This window comes from Abramis brama (assembly GCF_963993115.1).
Source record: "Abramis brama genome assembly, chromosome: 2".
Classification (NCBI taxonomy): Eukaryota; Metazoa; Chordata; class Actinopteri; order Cypriniformes; family Leuciscidae; genus Abramis; species Abramis brama.
The window spans coordinates 23,058,649-23,079,405 of record NC_139964.1 but is presented as its reverse complement, the minus strand read 5'-3'; the positions used below and the strand labels follow the sequence as shown (position 1 = coordinate 23,079,405).

General features: G+C 41.0%; 1 protein-coding gene across 1 annotated transcript in view; it reads right to left on the bottom strand.

Annotated features, from left to right (window-relative positions):
* Positions 1 to 15,472, bottom strand: part of LOC311077874 (adhesion G protein-coupled receptor E3-like) — a 36,274-nt gene extending 20,802 nt beyond the window's left edge. The window contains exons 1-3 of the mRNA XM_084106509.1: positions 15,079 to 15,472; positions 14,925 to 14,999; positions 14,231 to 14,801 (exon numbers count right to left, since the gene is read on the bottom strand). Of these exons, the coding sequence (XP_083962635.1) occupies positions 14,231 to 14,336 (106 nt within the window). The 5' untranslated portion in view covers positions 14,337 to 14,801; positions 14,925 to 14,999; positions 15,079 to 15,472. The remainder of the gene's footprint in view (positions 1 to 14,230; positions 14,802 to 14,924; positions 15,000 to 15,078) is intronic.
* Positions 15,473 to 20,757: the final 5,285 nt, after the last annotated feature.

Genomic DNA, 20,757 nt, shown 5'->3' with positions numbered 1-20,757 from the left:
CTATTGCACAACTTGCGACCCTGATTCTTTAGGAGGTGAAAAAAACAACACAAATTAACATATGCACTGGTGAATTGTTCGCAAAAAGATCCATAACATGCATTTATAAAGTATATGGGATGGAATTTCATTCTGTGGAGACTTTGTTAACTTCTATACCAATGATAATGTTAAGATGCTATGTCAAGTTAAAGACTTTTAGGTGACATTGTCACACTGTTAGACCTTACCGGGTTTTAGTACAGTAAAATACTGGCAACACTGTTGCCAGTAAAATACTGTTAATTGTACAGTTCTTTACTGTAATATAGTTTGTTTCTGTAAAAATGCACTAAATTATAGTTAACTAATTACACTTGCAGAAACCGACTGCCTTAAATTGACCAACTATCATTTAAATGTATTAACTAAAATTTATAATGCATTAATAATGTGAGCAAAGTATTACTGTGAACTTCTTTCATTTGAGACCACTAAAAAACTATTGTACATAAAAAGATTTCCACTGGATCAGCATCTACACTGTCACCGTCTGTTAAATAAAGCAACATGCAGCAAATCATCAATGTTTGTAGATCTTCTCCTGGACTGAAGCACAGGCTCTACTCTTCTGCACAATGGTGACCCAAAAAAATAAATTTACAGTAAACTACTGGCAACAGTGTTGCCAGTATAAACCTGTTTTATAACTTACAGTTTATTACTGTTAAAATACATTTTGTGGGTGTGTCTTTTTTATCTTACACAGTTAACCCTTTCAACCCCACAGGGAAATCCACACTATGAGTAAAAAGTAACGATGCAGTGAGATAATTAAGGGAATATGTAAGTGATTGTAAGCAGAATCACTGAAGAAAAGAGAAACACAAGAACAGAAAATAGAGAAACACAATAACTACGACTGACTTCCAGCCATTACACATTATTACACTTATTATTAACCAGTATGACTTTATTTCTGTCATACAGAAGTTGTTATTGAGATGTTTAATTGAAAATGTTTGGTTTGAAGTTACCATTATAGAGATCAGTGCTTGCTTTAGTTGGGATGCTGATGCTAAAACATTAGTGTTTCTTTTGCTGCTTGAGCTGTGTTTTTGCAAGTCACACTTGTGCACACACACAGTTTATGAATGATTGCGGTTATAATGATTATGATGACAAAATCATCATTTTGCTTGTTCATTCACTAAGGAATTCATTCTCACTTATTCAGAGTTTAATCCTCAATCAAAAGTGTTGCATTACCACCACTGTGAAAACGCAGCAATAAGATACAATGACTCTTTTTTTTTTAACACATGATGCATAAGCAGAGAAACAGATCTACACTGTGTTTTAGAAACACAGAGAAATCACAATTTAGCACATTAATCTCAACAATGGTGAAAATATTTCTTTTTTATTATTATTATTATTATTATTATTATTATTCATGCAGCAGTGCATGCTGGGAGTTTTATATTATCCTGGAACCCAGCATGCATTGCGACATGAAACTTTTCACCATTGTTGAGATTCATATGCTGATTGTTGATGTCTGTGTGTGTCTGAGCCAACCAGGAGTAAAATAAAATTGAATGCACTATATGATTACAATATTCTTCAGAAGACCTGATTACAGAAATATTGATTTCATTTTGTAGATTCACAGATATATGCTAAATATAACTATAATTTCAATGACTATATACAGGAAAAAACTAAAAATCAGGCATGTCCAGGATGATTGTGACATCATCACAAAAAAATAAAAACACCTGATCATCTTCCTCTTGACTTTTTCTTGCCATAACAAATGTGTTTTATAAACTCACTGTTACAGCAGCCAGAGAGAGATGAAAGGTAAGAAGTCAAGGGACAAGAGACCAACTAAAGCAAATACTGATCTCCATCATGGTGACAACAAATTTTATTAATAACTAAATCTCTGTTAATTCTCAACAAGAACTTTTGTACATGTAGGAAAGAAATAATCGTAAACTGGTTTGTAAACTGGTTTCACACTCAGTGTGGCTGGAAGTCAATTGTAGTTTTTGTGTTTCTCTTTTTTCTGTTCTTGTTTCTCTGTCCTTCAGTGATTCTGCTTATCAGGTGTTCATCGGTGTCTCAGTTCACTCACTTCTTTTCATTCAAGTGGACTATATTAGTGAACAAATGTAGGGAATAGTGAATGAGGGTATAGGGTGTAATTGTGAAAACAGCCTCTGAGTGTCGACTTTGAGCACTGTTAATTCACAGTATATTCCTGTAGGCTACTTTTATTTTCTACGGTATATTACTGTTTTAATGGAAAATGGTATAATATTGTCAGAATTTTACAGCAAGGGTTAACAGTGCATATTAAAATTGTCTTGAGTAAAATTAAAACTCAATGTTGTATATAACAGCACAGATCAATAATAATTTAAATGTTTTTCAAAATATATAAACACTTTTAAACAGTATTCCACAATCTGAATAAAACATGATCAAGTCTGTATCATAGAAATGCTTAGAAGCAATGGAAATTATAGAATAGAATTGAGTAATAATTAATCAAATTAATTCCTTAAAAGTTAACCATTTAAAATTTACAAAATATCTTTTATTGCCAACATTGAAGACACCTGGTGTTAACAAGCAGAATCACTGAAGGAGAAAACCATAATTAAAGTCACCGTTGTGGAGATCAGTGTGTGTTTTAGTTGGGCTCTTGACCTTAAATTATTAACTTTAAGTTTTGTTTGGCTGCTGTACATGAGTTATAACAGCCAGATGAACAAAGAGAAAAGATGATTTGATGGTGTTGGTTGTGATTTAACATAATCATTATTTCACAATCATTAGACCTGAATCACTGAACCTCATATAGAGTCCAATGATCTCCACAATGGTGACTTTAATTATGGTTTTCTCCTTCAGTGATTCTGCTTGTTAACACCAGGTGTCTTCAATGTTGGCAATAAAAGATATTTTGTAAATTTTACTCATTTTAAATGGTTAACTTTTAAGGAATTCATTTGATTAATTATTACTCAATTCTAATTTGTTAAATTTAATTAATAATATTGCTTGTAATCTGTTGCCTCATTTTTATTAATTAGATATTAATAAAATCAATGTATTCTTTTTTACAATGTAGGTGAGAAACAACCAGGGTTGTAATGCTCTAAGGATGTGACACCTTCAGTAGTCATAAAACATCATACTTAGTGAGATTAACCAGTTTTTTCTTCAAACAAAAGTGATTACAGTAATTTGCAGGTAAATCGTTGTACTCTGATGCACTGTATTTTGTTTTACACCATAGTTTGTGAAGGTCTCTGATAGACAGATGTCTTCATACCTTTGTTTTACGGTGTTTTTAGAAACACTACATAGATGTTTTATTAGATTAAATATTTAAGAGTTCCTTGCGCTGCATTCTATATCCACATACCACCCCAAAATTCATGGGAGCACTGTCTTATTTGAACAAAGAGAAGTCGAGAACACCTAGAGCTCACTAAAATTACAGCAGATTAGAGGAAACAGTTGTTTTTCAAAGTGTAAGGAAGACACACACACACACACACACACACACACGGTTAACAGTTTGTTTCAGGAAAAGTGCACACAAAATCAAAGTACCATAAAAATAATAATAATAATAATAATAAAAATGTCTCCAAACTGTTACATGCTACAATTAAACTTTGAAGCAATGGAACTTTGGAAGAATGAAACGCACCACAGTGAAAAACGTTGTGCCTTGTGTGAACTTTGATGAGGCCAAGAACACTAGCACTGTTAAACATGCGTGACAATAACTGCTCCAATTCAACTCTGATGTGACTGAGCTTGTTTCACATATAACTGTAAATTATCACAGTAATAAACAGTTCACTTGCATTTGCTAGCTAACTATTGAAATTTACGATATACTAAACATTTTGGTACTCTTCTGTGAACAAAAACTGCAGTTTTCATTAAAAAAAGGAGAACAATATATTAAGACATAAAACACACCATCTGTTTTCTGGATCAAACCTAAAAGACAGACGGCTAAAACACTGGTGTCAAAGTATTGGCATGGACAGAAACATTGCACCTTTCACTTAAAATTACTACTTATCAACTTAGTTCATTTACTTAACAGTTGTTTAGAGACCAACACAAAAGAACTGTGTATCTATGACTGTGCGGTGAAACGCAAAGTTTTAAGTGTAATAGTTGGAAAAGTTTGAAGTGTAATGGTTGAATAGGTAACAGAAAAACAGCATAACTCACTTTTCATGTTGGTTAATTGTGTCTTGCGATCCCACAGGGTAGATAGACCAGAAAGATGTTCTAAAATAAATTTCATTTGTTTAGTCTCAAGCAGTGTCATGTAGAAGGACTGTCATTTAATTCTCAAAATGTAGTAGTTTGTTCATGTTTTCATTATTCCTATGAACATGTTTGACCACGCTCAGAGAGTAGTCTTTACAAACTGAACAAAACCGAGAAACTAAATGTAAAGCGGGTCATCGATTAGGGGAAAAAATATCATTTTACATACTGGATCGACATAAACTTTCACAATAGACCAGGAGAGAGGATTTCTGTATTCTTTATGGCTAATTGTCCTTTTTTCCTATATGCCTTACTGCGAGTCCAGAACGATACCCAGAAACGAAATCATTTGACTGGGGTTCAGTGAACTCTTCGCCCAATTGACCGTGATACCAAGATTCTCGAGGTGATCGAGTAAAATGGTTCTGTGCTCCACGAGCTGAGATCGTGATTGAGCTAGGATCAACCAGTCGTCCAAATAGTTCAGCACTCGCATGCCTCTGAGTCTGAGAGGAGCGAGCGCTGCGTCCATGCATTTCGTAAATGTACGAGGTGCCAGGGACAAGCCGAAAGGCAGGACTGTATACTGGTATGTCTGACCCTCGAAGGCGAATCTCAAGTATCGCCTGTGATGTGACGCTATCTGTATTTGAAAATACGCGTCCTTCAGATCTATCGACATGAACCAGTCTTCTCGGCGAACATGCGCGAGAATTTTGCTGGTCGTGAGCATTTTGAAACTGCGTTTCACTAATACTCTGTTTAGCCGTCTTAGATCCAGAATGGGTCTGATACCGCCGTCCTTTTTGGGGACTAGAAAGTATCTGCTGTATAGTCCCCCTTCGCTTTGAGCTTGGGGAACACGCTCTATCGCCCCTTTGCTTATCAGTTTTGATATTTCGGCGCGAAGTAGGTGTGCTACTTCTGAAACCACCGTAGTCTGGACGCGCGCTGTGAAGCGGGGAGGGCGCCGACAAAACTGTAGCGAGAAGCCTCTCTCTATAATGCCTAGCACCCAGTCCGAAACCCCTGGAAGCGCTGCCCATGCTTCTGCATGGCTGGCTAAGGGCTGGATGCGAAGCGCGCTCTGCTCGCCGTGCGACAGAGGCGCTTCGGGGCGCAATAACATAGGCATTATGCCTGTGGCATTCGAGGCGGGGGGCGCGCTTATTACAGCGGGCAGAGCGCTCGTCCTCGACCTTACTACAGCGCTTGACTGAGTGAGGGAGGGCTGAGCGGGTCCCGTGGGACTCATGTCTGCGAGTAAATGTGGGCGGGAAGCGGGCACATTCACTGCTTTGGGCGCAGTGTCTGACTGAGCAGAGCGAACGCGCACAGGTCTCGTTTTTACAGAGAGCCTGTGGCCTGTGAGACATAGTGTTTGTGCGGGCACTTTCACTATGTTGGAAGCGCAATCGACCTGAGTCGATTTTATGTGCGCGAGCCCTAAGTGTAGGGCTGTGCTTGTGTGTAGAGATGGGCACTGAGGAGTGGGCATCGACACTACACTTATAGCACCATCGGCCGTGGCCGGGACACCAGAAAATACACTCTTTTCGGGATATATCTGGGTAGCCGTAAAAACGGCTTTTGTGTGCAGGCAAGCGGGCGGCTGAGCAGGCTTGCATCTTGCAGAAAACGCTGGAACAGTCGCAAGTCTTGGGACTGAAACAGCGGCGCGCTTGGGTGAGAGACCGGCCGCAGCGGGACTCACACACCTGCGCTTTCCTAGGCGAGCTAGGACTTCTTCGGGGCTTCCGGCTTCACCACAATCCTCGATCGCGGCCCGCGCGGAGCGGGGCGTCGGCTGGTAGAGCGAGAGCGGGGCCCGGAGCTGCGCTGCTGTCGCTGCTGTGAGGATGTGGCCGAAGGCGGGGGCTGAGGCTGAGAGCTCCGCGGAGTCTGTTTTTCACGACCCGCTGCAGAACCAGAGCGCTTTGGGAGGAAGTGCTTGAAGGCTTGAGACGCTTTCTGGGCTTCAGTAAATCTCTCCACGAACTCGGAGAGAGAAGAACCGAAAAGGCCAGCGGAAGACAGCGGGGCGTCGAGAAACGCGTTGCGCTCGGAATCAGCCATCTCCGTGAGCGTCAGCCATAGATGCCTCTCAGCAACAGTGGCGGAAGCCATACACTTTCCCATGGCTTGTGCAGCAGACTTGGTAGCGCGGAGTGTTAGATCTGAAGCGCTCCTCAAATCCGCGATGCAGATAGCCTCAGGTCCCATCTCGTCCAACTTACGGAGGAGATCACCCTGAAATATCTGCAGTGTAGCCATGGTGTGTAGCGCTGACGCGGCCTGCCCAGCGGCGGAGAAAATTCGCGCGAGCAGCGTCGACGTCATGCGGCAGGCTTTTGAAGGCAACACCGGTTTAGTCCGCCGTCCAGCAGAGGGCGGGCAAAGGTGGGTTGCTATCGCCTGTTCCACCGGCGGAAGTGAAAGGTAGCCTCGGTCTTTCGCATTATCCAGGGAGGAAAATGCTGGTGACACAGACGAGCGCGTTCGCGCAGAGAAGGGCGCGTTCCAGGCCTTCGCAACTTCTTCATGCAGCTCAGGAAGAAAAGGAGCGGGCTTTGAATCCGGAGAAGTGCGCTCACCAGGGAGGAAGCTACCATCCAGCCGGGTGCGAGAGGGGAGCTCCGGAGCAGACCACTCGAGGCCGAGGCTCGCCGCGGCCAGCGCGAGTACTCGCATGAGCTCTCTCTCAATGTTGGCTCTCGTAGTGGGCTTGCGGGCAGCAGGCGCGAGATCCTCGGAGCTCGCCCAGTCCTCGCTGCCTGAAGCTAGCAGAGAGCAGGAATCCTTTTCCCCCGACGCGGCCTCGGAACCGACTTCCTGTGATGAAGCGGCGGCAGACTGCGGGCGCTTCTTCTTCTTCGAGTCCGTTGCAATTTCAGATGTCGTTCTGCCAATATCTGGCGCAGGTCACAGCTGATGGGGTCGGTTCAGCCAGGTCCTGGGGGCTGCACTGGGGGGCGTTTTCACACTCCAGTAGATGAGACATTGTCTGAACTGCTCCACAGCTACATGTGTCATCTGTCTGGTGGTTCCATGTTTTCATAAGTGCTTTGCACCTCCCCTGTTCCACTCGTAGTCTGTTGAGGGTCTTCCAGGTTAGCCATGGGAGGTCGTGCCCGCTGGCAAGACATTCAGTCGGGGTGATTCCTCTCTCCATCCAATCCTGGGCTCGTGTAGTTAGCTGGTTCCAGTCATCTTTCCAAATGTTGGTCCTCGCTATTTTTTTGGTTGTCTGGAGAAGTGGGACTGTCAGCAGGAAACTGGCTCTCGATTTCAAACGGGGTGGGGGTGCAATGTGTCCGTGCAGGGGGTGCCTGGTGTCAAACTCCTGTGTTCTCCGCTCGTCTTGGGCAATGATGGATCGTCTGATGTAAGGGGGGGCAATGCCAGCTAGAGCATAGAGGCACGGGACTGGCGTTGTCTTTATACATCCCGTGATAATGCGGCAGGTGTCGTTGAAGGCTATGTCAATCAGTTTGGTATGGTGGGAGCGGCTCCAGCTTGAGCACGCGTATTCGGCTGTGGAGAAGCACAGGGCTAGGGCAGTTGCACGGATGGTTGATGGATCGGCACCCCATTTTGAGTTTACCAGTTTGCGCAGAATGTTGTTGCGAGTGTTGATCTTGGCTTTGGTATTCTGGAGGTGAGTTTTGAAAGAGAGTGTCCTGTCGAGTGTGACTCCCAGGTACACAGGGTGAGGGTGGTTGGAGAGTTTGTGGCCATCCCATGGGATGCTCAGTTCTTTTTTCGCATCTCGATTTTTGAGATGGAAGCTGCATAGTTGAGTTTTTGATGGGTTCGGTTTCAGGTGGTTGTTTTTGTAGTAGGTTGACATCTCTTGAAGGGCATTTTCCAGGACTGCCTCAATCTTCTGGAAGTTCTCCTGTTGGGTGGTGATGCAGAGATCATCCGCATAAATAAAGCGGCGGCATTGTGAGTGAAGTGGTTGGTCATTAGTGTAGATGTTGAAGAGGAGTGGGGCCAGTACACTGCCTTGTGGTAGGCCGTTCTTTTGGGCTTTCCATTTGCTCTTCTTGTCATTTAATTGGACAAAGAAGCGCCTGTTGTTGAGGAGGCTTTTGATGATTTGGCACAGGTCGAGGTCACCAGTCATGTCAAAAAGTTTCCTAATCATGGTGCGGTGCTGGACTGTATCGTAGGCAGCAGTAAGATCTATGAAAGCTGCTCCAGTGATGAGTTTACACTCAAAACCATCCTCAATATGTTGGGTGAGGTTCAATAGCTGCCCAGCACAGGAGCGACCAGGACGGAAACCAGCTTGATCTTTAGTAAGCTTGGAGTCTATAACTGGCATAAGGCGTTGGAGTAATAGCCTCTCATAGAGCTTGTAGGTGATGCAGAGGAGTGAAATTGGTCTGTAGCTCTTTGGGGATGATGGGTCCTTTCCAGGTTTGACAATTGCGACTATCTTGGCCTTTCTCCATGCCGGAGGGATTATTTTCTCTGCCATGCATGAGTTCAACATTTCTAGGAGCCAGGTCTTTGCTTTAGGTTCCAGGTGCTGTATCATTTCCGTCAGTACGTCGTCGGTTCCTGCTGCTTTCCCAGGTTTCAGCATGTTCATTGCAGCTTCCAGTTCTTGTGGATCGAATGGCTTGGTAAGTGCTCTGGCTGGTTGTGGGTGGTCCGGTACCGCTGTCCGGCGGTATTCTCCTGTGGGTCTGCGCCGGTTTTGGCTGCGACCGTTTGCCACCAGCTGTGCTGCAACTGCGTTTGCTGTGACTGTTGAGAGCGTGGGTGGTGTGGTATGGTCTTCGCCGAGGCGGCGGATTGTGGCCCATGCCTTCCTGCTGTTGTTGGTCATGTTGGTATTTTCTAACAGCTCCTTCCAGGCTAGCCTTCGATCTTCCCCAACTTTGTTTAGCAGGGTCTCTCCGAGTTCTGTGACGGTGGGGGAGAAGGGGTCCTCATGATATGCCTCGTGGTAGGCTTTCAATAGCTCATTAGATGTTTCTGACAGTCCGGAGATGTACTCGGTCTGGCATCCTCTTGGTATATGTCGCCTGGCTGACCTTTTCAACAAGTCTATGAACATGTTGTAGTTGTTGGGGTGTGATGGAATGCTGGAGATGGAGTTTTCAATCTCCTGTTGGAACGGCAGCCAGTCTGCCCTCCGCAGATTAAACCTTCTGCGGAAGGGGACGGTAGTTGCTTGGAGGACAGATTTGATGGTTATGGTGATTGGCCGGTGTTGCGTGTGGGGGATAGAGCATCAGGGCGCTGAGCATCAGGAAGTGATTCGGGAGAAGCCGGTGAAGCAGGCGGGCGAACCGGCGAGCTTAGTCGGGCTGGAGCGGGTTCCGGGACCCGCTGCGAGCGGCGCTTCTTACGGCGCGGCAGCGCGGCGGGAAATGCAGGCTCTGAGAAGAATGCCAGGCGAGTCCGCAGAGTCACCATAGGCAAAAGCTCGCAGTGAGGGCAGCCGCCGTCAGCGAGCGCGAGCGCTGCATGGTCCTCACCCAAACAGGAGACGCAGATGACATGGCGGTCTCCCTCGGTGAGTGGGGCTCGGCACGAGCCGCATGAAGGCATCTTTAAAAAGACGCAGCTCTTTTAGGGGGTGAGTGTCGCAAGGCGAACACACACACACACACAAGAACAGTAAAAGGATAATGAAAGGATATGCGTCGGAAAGCGCAGCAGGTACGGCTGTAGAAGGCGGCGTAGGCCAGCGGCTTCAAGTGGCTCGTCCCGCTGAAGTGCTTGCCTCAGACGACGCTTGCTTCCTCGTGATCCAGCGATGCGTGCGCTTCGCTGAAGAGATGAAAATCAAGTGAATCAGCCTTTTCGAGCTCCTTTTATAGAGGTTAGCCACACCCGTCTCGGCGGGAAATGGCAAGGAGGGCGCGAAGCGCCCTCATTGGCCTGACGTCACCTCAGGCCTCGCTCGATAGGCTTATGCAGTTGCCGCAGAGCAGCCAATGAGCGAGCAAGCCGTCTCGCCATAGTTGACTACTGCTGCAACGCGCTTTACATGTATGAAAATTAAGGATAATTTTTTGCTTCAGTATTTCGTGAAAAGAGACTTTTCCCGTAGCGTTTTGATAAAAACGCAGTACGAGAGGACTCTCGTAAGAGAACACAGACCAACAAACAAAGAAATGTGAACAGTGTCATCTCAACAAGATGACTAATCTAGAGGTGTAATAAAAAGTCATTTGCAAAACCATACTTACAAACGTGTAACAAACTTACAAATTGCTCATCATTTGAGTTTTCTATATTCTGTATGCATCATAAACATTTTTTTGTATGGCCTAACTTATTTTCTTAGTGATTTGGGGTCTTAATTTACATGGTGATTTCTTCACACATCATTTTTTTATTTTATCTGCAGGTTTTACCAGAGTGTGGCACTTTGTTTACCAGCCACAAACATTAATGAATGTGCAGCTCTCAGTGCAATAGTCAGATGTGATTCAGTTGTAACAGATTAAGTGTAAAACAGAATAACTTACTTTTTGTGCTGATGCTTCATGTGACCCCACATCAGATAGCTGTAAAGTTACACTTAAAAATATCAACTTAGTCAAACACTCTCAAGCAGAAAGACTATCACTCAAATTCTTAATTTACATTTATTCCTATAAACACCGAATGTTGACAGTTCTCAAAGGAGAGTCCCACAAACAAAATAGTGCTATCTGATAAAACAACACTTACAAGACAAAATTAACAAACTTTGCTCATTGCTCACGAATGGATTTTGTGTATTTATTATAAATGTTACTTTTCAATGTATGCTGTGCCCTCTTTTCTTACTGATTTGGTCTTTTTAAATTTACAGGTGTTTTGGACACACATACAGTAACTCCTGTATAAATATGTTTGAAAGTTATTCAAGAGTGTGAACACTTTGCACCAGAGTGGTGTGACACACCCCTGCCAGAATATGTTGGCGTGTAAAAATACACACAAAGAGTTTAGCACAACTATTCACACACACACACACACACACACACACACACACACACACACACACACACACACACACAAATATCTAACTATATATTGTGTCGCTTTGATTGACCCCCAAAAACGGGTGATATCAATGTTCAAAGAAGATGGTAATAGTCTAAACATCCTAAGCTCATCTCTTTAATTTTGTGCTGGATGTTGAAGGGCTAGTGACTTCCATGATATTTTCTAGCATGAAGCTTGGTCTGGATCACTCAACACAAAGTTTTGTGTTCTGACCACACGAAGATAACACTAAGATTAGATTTCTTGAGTATTGCATGTTTGCACTGTACCCGAAACTTAAGTGTCAACATGTATCCCTTGTGGTTGTTACGGGTCGGGTTAAAAACTAAAACATTTTCTTTAAAAAATACTAAAATAACAAAAGTAACAACCAAATTTATATACACTAAAAAGATGTTTTTGTGTGCGAGCCCAGAGAATCACCAGAAAGCTTTTGATGAAGTGTCATTCTTTAAACATCTAGGCTAGCCTAAGCAACTGTCGTAAAACCATTTACAAACCCATTTAGGATGCACTCTTCCCCCGCCAGTTCCACTCGCAAACACCTTCACTGTGAGTTAGATAAATGTTTTGATTCTTTGTCTTTTTAACACTGATCCTATTGGCGTTGGGAAACAGATACAGATGTTCTAGAAAAAACGACACCTTTTCTTGTTGAGAAGAATATAGCACGGGATGTGTGGGTAATTAGGCCTCTTTGGCTTGATGAACGTGTCTGATTCTTTGTCTTAGGCATTAACATAAAACCTAAAGTTCAGGTACTACTGAGGTACACACACACACACAGTTGTTCTTAAAAGAACATTTATCACTCTACAGATAAGGCGTTGTCGGGAAAATTCGTTTCGTGTACCTACCCCGAAGTGATAAAATAAAATTCTGTATCAAAATGTATAAGGAAAGACCAGTACTTTGTTTAGGCTTGGTTTGTAGGGAATTAAAAACCTGTGCACATATATTCAAACACACATAACTATAGAACCAATTCTTAATGCGCATGTGAGCACCATCAGCATTTCTCACAGGTTCGCGTTTAAAGTCTGTGTAGAGAGAATGGTGTCGTCTTAGCGGCCCCTAATTTAATAACAAATGATCGTTGCGACGGAAGCGAATCAATCAAAACTAACTTTAGCTGGAAAATAACTTTATTAAAGAACCGCTATAAAGCCAAAACAATCTCTGTTACCTTAAATTATACGCTTATCTCTGTAAAGCTGCATTGAAACAATCTACATTGTTAAAAGCGCTATATAAATGAAGATGAGCACGTGTGATGCTCAGATTCTCAAATAGGCCACACATGTACATTGAGCTTTGTCTTGTCGTTGCAGCAAAAAATATAAACACAGTCGTCTGGTAGCTTTTTACTGTGGTCCCCGACCACACGAAATCTTGTGTTAGGAGTTAAGCCATCCCACTCGGCGATGTATAACGGATCATCACCACAGTCGTTCAAATCTCTCCAAACGTAGTTGAAAAACAGAAACCAGTCTTTGTCTTGAAAAATCAGACATGGAGTATGCCATGTAAATTCGTCTCCATCATCTGCAGTGTAGAGTTTCACAATACGCAACACCTTGTCAAACGCATATCTCAGCACGCGTTTACCAGACACTGGGAAATCACATTTCACATTAGCTATGTCTTCATGAAGAAACTTTGTCAAGCTAACATTTTGCTTTTTCCTAGGTGCAAAAGTTAGTTCCTCTCTCATTTCAACAGGTCCTCTTGTTGGCAAAATACACATGACCTTTCTAGGGGTTTTAGGAGTTCCCGGAGCAAACATTGTAACAGGAAAATATGCAGAAAGTATTCTGTGTCTAACACTGCAGCCCCTAACCTTATTTAATCCATGGTGTAGGTAGTGACATAGGTGTGAAAAGGCAGACCAGGGAGGACCATATCATAAAACTTCATTGGCATATGGCGAGGTGTGAGTATTCACATGTCAACCAGGAAGCAAATCTCACCAAGCTTGACACTGTAAATCAGAGACCCTGTTTTTGACACATGGATTCCCTGTCAATCACTAGGGTCATAAATCAATCAAATATCAACCCAAAAGTGACACATGGATTCCCTGCCAATCATGAGTGACAAGGGGTCATAAATCAATCAAATATCAACCCAAAAGTGACACATGGTATATGTTAATACTACTAGCGTTATCCCTGCTCAAGGCACATGAGTTTAACTTAAGTAGGGGTGAAAAACGGAACCAAAAAATTGAACACGAAAAATGGAAAAGAAAAAATCTTACAAATGCGTTCACTTGTTTGCTCTTATTGAGAATTAAAAGATGTTTAGATGTTGAAGATTTGAGTATAAACAGGTTTAGATGTTGATTTGTTGAAAATGTTTCAGCTTTTGATTTAATTGGCCTTTTAACCCTTGACTCTTTAACATTATTTTATTTTTTTGATAGTGTGTTTAAGACACATCCATTATCATGAAAAAGCCAAGAGAAAATGTGATCAGGTGGTTTGGCTGGTTATTGATCACCATCTAGTGACCTTAATCACTGATCTCATTATCCAGTGTCTAAACATTGATCATGTGTTATTATTTTTATATTTTGCATGTTTCTGGATTTGTCCATGTTCAGCGCCTGCTGGGAAATTCCCACTAAAAACTTTATAAGAATGTTAGGGGACAATGTTTTAACGATGTTATCACTAAACAATTTTAGACGTTTTTTAGAGAATGTTATCCTACCCTTTAGGAAAATGTTTATTTTTTATTTTTTATTATTCCTTAATGAAGATGTTCATCAGTGATTGTATAACAAATGCAGGCACTTTGTTTTGTGGTTTCATCAGTGAAATGCAGTTAATTTTAGAAAGTGTACAGTAGGTCTGCTCACTGTCAGTAATTATGGTGAATGTCAGATTTTTTTAAAATACGTTTTACATACTTGTTCCGTTGTTACTCTTTGCAATCCCAACGAGATCAATGTCCAAAGAAGCATTTTTTGTGCCCAGCTGAGGGATTTGGTCGGAAGTAAATTTTGGTCCAATCATGAAGATTTGTACCTCTAAAGAAAACAATGTGAATAAATCTGAACTCTTGTGTCTCCTTTTATTTACTTTACATTTAACATAGCAAGAAATGCATGAGGAACTATCTGCAAAAAGCCAAATTCTGCACCTTAATCCAAAAAGGGATTACTAAATATACAAATAAATCAAATTCTAGAAATTCTATATAGTAGTTAAAATGATTGATTCCTTGATTACTTCACAATCTCTCTAGAGCAAATTTAGTATGTAAAATTGTGTGTAGTTCTAGATACAGTTGCGTCTTCACTTACCTACAGTGTCAAGAGTAAAACTGACACTGTCATTTGTGTTTGTTGGTTTAACCAGTAAAGATATGAGCTTCTCACTGGCTTTTAATACACGGTTTCCAAATGTCACTAGTTCCGTCGAGTCAGCTGATTGAATCTCTGAAGTGTTAAGAGCCACATCCAAAATTGTAGTCACAACCTAATTGGTTATGATACAAAAACACTTATGATTGAATATCAATACTTCCAGACAAGCAGCATTAAATGTTCTGTTAAATTACTGATATTTGGTTATTTTATGATTTCTCTCTTTAAAGCTTACATCCAAAGAGAGCTGAGCTGTAATGTTCTCTATGTTGTCAAGAAGATTTTGTAAACATCCTGCAGAAGTCTGACTCTGAAATCACAAGTGAGCTTTATAAATAAAACTGAAAGACTCTGTGCACTTTGAAAATTAAAAAAAAAAATCAGCGTACCTTGCATTGATCCGGCAGTATGTTATCCAGAACTGCAATGAGGGAATTCATCATTAAAACATGAATACAGTAAAATCAAACACCACATTCCATTCTACATATGCTCACCTGTAGTAGTAGGACTGAGTGTGGTTGGGGTGGTAGTTGGACTGGTCAGGGTGATGTTATTCTCGCAGAAGCAGGAGGAGGTGCGACTGTAGCATGTACAGGTGTCCTTATTACCAACGCAGTCACAGATATCACTTGTACAGCGATGGTTATTTCTACTGTAATATAAATCATGTACACTTGTGTTGCAGTACATGTGATATTGAGCACCAGTGCAGATGTATGATGTGTCACTATAAAGCACACAGTCATAGACTGGAGTAACTGCTGTAGTGAGAGCAATGATATTACCGTAAGTCTCACAGAAGCAGGAGGAGAAAGTGCTACTAGAGCATGTACAGGTGTCCTTATTACCACGACAGTAACAATCATCACTCATGCATTCGTACTGATTTTGGTTTTGGTATCTATATCTATAGTAGAAATCATGCATTATTGTGTTGCAGTACATGCGGTACTGAGCACCAGTGCAGATGTACATGTCGTTATAAAGCACACAGTCATAGACTGGAGTAACTGCTGCAGGGATGCTATAGCTATGATTAGTACAGAAGCAGGAGGATGAAGTATTATAGGAACATGTACAGGTGTCCTTATTACCAAGGCAGTTACAGTTATCACTTATACAGCGGTGCTCATTTCTGTTGTAATATAAATCATGTACACTTGTGTTGCAGTACATGTGATACTGAGCACCAGTGCAGATGTATGATGTGTCGTTGTAAAGCACACAGTCATAGACTGGAGTAACTGCTGTAGTGAGAGCAGTGATATTACCGTAAATCTCACAGAAGCAGGAGGAGAAAGTGCTGCTATAGCATGTACAGGTGTCATTATTACCAATACAGTAACAATCATTGCTCATGCATTTATACTGATATTGGTTTTGGTATCTATATCTCCGGTAGTAGAAACGATGCATTCTTGTGTTGCAGTGCATGTGATACTGAGCACCAGTGCAGATGTACGTGTCGTTATAAAGCACACAGTCATAGACTGGAGTAACTGCTGCAGGGATGCTATAGCTATGATTAGTACAGAAGCAGGAGGATGAAGAACTAGAGGAACATGTACAGGTGTCCTTATTACCACTGCAGTCACAGATATCACTTATACAGCGGTGCTCGTTTCTGTTGTAATATAAATCATGTACACTTGTTTTGCAGTACATGTGATACTGAGCACCAGTGCAGATGTATGATGTGTCGTTGTAAAGCACACAGTCATAGACTGGAGAAACTGCTGTAGTGAGAGCAATGATATTACCGTAAGTCTCACAGAAGCAGGAGGAGAAAGTGCTGCTAGAGCATGTGCAGGTGTCATTATTACCAATGCAGTTACAGCCATTACTCCTAAAGCGCCTATATCTAAAGTCAAATAAAAAAAATTTCAAATAAATATCTGTGTTGATGATACCATTCCAGCATTTGTACTGGTCTTGGTTTTGATATCTCTGGTATGAGAAATCATGCATTGTTGTGTTGCAGTACATGCGGTACTGAGCACCAGTGCAGACGTATGTGTCTTTATAAAGCTCACAGTCAGGGTCTATGACTGGAGTAACTGATGTAGGGTTAGTGATGTTATTACCGTAAGTCTCACAGAAGCAGGAGGACAAAGTGCTGCTATAGCATGTACAGGTGTCCTTATTAGCACGACAGTAACAATCATAGCTCATGCATTCATACTGATATTGGTTTTGGTATCTATATCTCCAGTAGTAGAAATCATGCATTCTTGTGTTGCAGTACATGCGGTACTGAGCACCAGTGCAGATGTACGTGTCGTTATAAAGCACACAGTCATAGACTGGAGTAACTGCTGTAGGGATGCTATTGCTATGATTAGTACAGAAGCAGGAGGATGAAGAACTAGAGGAACATGTACAGGTGTCCTTATTACCAATGCAGTTACAGTTATCACTTATACAGCGGTGCTCGTTTCTGTTGTAATATAAATCATGTACACTTGTGTTGCAGTACATGTGATACTGAGCACCAGTGCAGATGTATGATGTGTCGTTATAAAGCACACAGTCATAGACTGGACTAACTGTAGGGATAGTGTTGCTATAGCCATAAGTCTCACAGAAGCAAGAGGACAAAGTGCTACTATAGCATGTGCAGATGTCCTTATTCCCAAAACAGATACAGTCATTACTTATGCACTGGTACTGGTCTTGGTTTTGGGATCTCTGGTAGTAGAAACGATGCATTGTTGTGTTGCAGTGCATGCGATACTGAGCACCAGTGCAGATGTATGTGTCTTTATCAAGATCACAGTCCAAAACTGGACTAACTTCTGCTCTTGATTCAGCAGCAGTGGTGGATGTTAAACCTGAGGATGAGAATATCTTCAGCATGTTTTGCACATTTAATTTGAAACACATGAAACAATACTGGAAAAGCAAATATGCAGACTCTCTGGGCTACACTGTTCATTTTTGTGATAGTTATTTCAAAATAATATTGGGGTAGATATATTGTAATCATCCTTTAAAGGGATAGTTCACCCAAAAATGAAAATTCTGTCATCATTTTCTCACCTTCAAGTTGTTCCAAACCTGTATGATTTATTTTCTTCTGCTGAAACACAAAAGAAGATATTTTAAAGAAGGTTGGTAATTTAACAGTTGCTGGTCCCCACTGACATCCATAGTATTTTTTTCCTACTATGGAAGTCAATGAGGTCCATCAGTCGTTTGGTTACCGACTTTCTTCAAAATATCTTCTTTTGTGTTCAGCAGAAGAAAGAAAGTCATACAGGTTTGGAACAACTTGAGGAAGAGTAAGTGATGACAGCATTTTAATTTTTGGGTGAACTATCCCTTTAACATTTATAAAATATTTTCTAAAATGCTACATTTACCTTATTAGAGTAACAACCCCATTCTAAACCAAAATTAATCCCTAAAAAAAAAAAAAAAAAAAAATCACAAATTCTGTAGTTTCTCCCAACAGCCCAAAACACTGTGAGTCTTGTAATAGGAATGCAGATTAACCCCTTAACTGTCACCCCCCACCCCCCTACCCCCCTTTTCGCATAGACATGAAAACCACGATCCAAACTTAAATGGTTGTAATTCAAGAATGCTTTAGAATATAGACATATATTTGGTCTTGTTTTAAAGAAGACATTTGCCAGATTATTGAAGAAGTGAAATAAATTATATTAAAAAAAAGTTATATAAGTTTGAGTTTACGAAAATGTACAATGTAAAAATATAATTATTTATATTTTATATAAAATACACACACACACACACACACACACACACACATATATATATATATATATATATATATATATATATATATATATATATATATTACAAAATATATTTTACTCTAAAACTGCAAGAAAATTAAAGCCAAAAATCTAAACAAGTTGTGTTTCAAATTTTAGGTTGATATCTCAAAAAATGAACTTTCAGTAAGATTTTATTTGGGCGCAAAACCAAACCTTTTCACTAGATGGACAGCCAAGCTTCCTTACTGACCATATAAGGGCGCCTACATTTTCATATATGTTTTGAGTGATCTGAACCATGCATTTTCATAATTTCATACAATTTATGAAGTATACATCCTATTCAGAAATAGTATAGGTGGTTTGGCAGTATTTGATTTGATTTCAACCTCTAATAAACACATAAAAAGAGCACATTTGTGTGTTGTAGCTTCACAAATCGAGAATCCATAATATTTTTCTATAAATCAAAACATTTTCAGACCTTTTGTTTCTCATAAAATTGAATTGGTGTTATCTTTTGAACTCTTGGCATGAAAACAAACTGAGGTTTCTACCAATCTTTCATGATTTTTCGTGTTTATTTCTATTTCAAAATAAAGGCCTAAACACGCCTAATGAATATGAAATATTCTTATGGCAAATTGATAAATTACTGCTCCTCTGTAATTTATTTAAAAAAAACAGCCACCAAATATGAAAACTAGAGATTGTAAGCTTTCAAATGATATTGAGCGTAAGCGTCAGTTCTGGCAGGTAGTCAAGACACTGCTAACGATATTGGCCAATAACACTGTCTCATCAGCTGAGATGCATCAGCGCATCAGCTGTTCAACTCCCCTCTAGGGCTGGTCTGAATACAATTTTTTGAGCTTCGAAGCTTCTGTAGTAATGAACATCGAATATTCGAAGCTTCGGAGAGAGGTTGCTGAACATATTCTTCTCTCTAATAAAGGCAGTATTCTCTAAGTGTCTTTCTGTCTGTTTGCATTTTAATTATTTCGAGAACTGTTAATCCAATTGACTTCACAAGGGAGTGCAGTGTCACATTTGGTGCAATATAGATAAACACGCGAGACGATCAGAATTAATAAACTTTTAATAAACTACAGAACAACGCGAGCGGGAAGCGGCACGCCTCACGCGAGCAGGGCTTACCCCTCATTTACACTGCACACGCCTGCGGCGCATTACGGCTGCGACAAGGTTTTATTCCGTCCTCCATGCGGTGCTAACTCACACTGGGAGCATATCAGAAGCGGAGCGACTGGATGCATGAGACCACGTGATTTGCCTGTCCGACGTGTTTTTCTGATTTTGGGGTTTCTCTTACCACGGATATTTTGCCAATATACGTGCAATACGTTTGGGAGTCTGTAAAGGGTGTTTATTTTGAAATTGACTGGGGTTTTTTAACTTTTATTTTGTATTTCCGGTGCGACTTGGACACGTGTCCATCAAAAATAGACTAGGCGCTTATATTTAGCGAAGCGGCGCGGAGAAGGAAGCTTCTGAAAGCTTCTGAATGTGCGCGATCAGCTCCGGTGTCGCAGCCTTAAAGGGATACTCCACCGTTTTTTTATATTAAACTGTTATTCCCTTAACTAAGATGAGTTGATACATACCTCTCTCATCTCAGTGCGTGCACTTAATCGCTCTAGCGCGCGGTGACACTTAATCGCTCTAGCGCACGGCGACACTCTGATAGTACTTAGCTTAGCCCAGTATATTCAATGGTATCTAACAGCAATGAATTTAGAAGTGACCAAACATAAGTGTTTTCCCTATTTAAAAACAGTTACACAATAGTTAAAGCCTTTCTTTAAAGTGAATTTTGTTTTGTATAAATTGTATCTTAATTTTAATAAATTTTTCATCAACCAATTGCCTGGATTTAATAAATAAGAAGCAAAGAATATAATATACAATATAATCATGGAAGCGCCCGCGCGCGGTCACTTGCATTGCACGTGAACTGGAACGCATCTCATCCTAAGTTAACGCAACTCTGTGTATGCCTCACACAGACATGAGAAATACATCAAATACACAAAGCTTGAAATGTCTTTAAACAAAATAATTCAAAACGAAAAGAAAAAGTCTACTCTCTGATTATGTAATCTATTATGTGCATTTCTCTCTATAGGCGCGTTCACTACAAATATGGCGATCGTCAGCTTCATCTTTTCAGCCGAGTCAACACTGTCAGAAAACACTAGTTTATTAATAACAGTCAATGCACGCGCCACAGGATTTACAAATGCACATCTTGCTTGTTGCACGCACACATAGGCTATTATGTCGAAATAACGAGATATTATG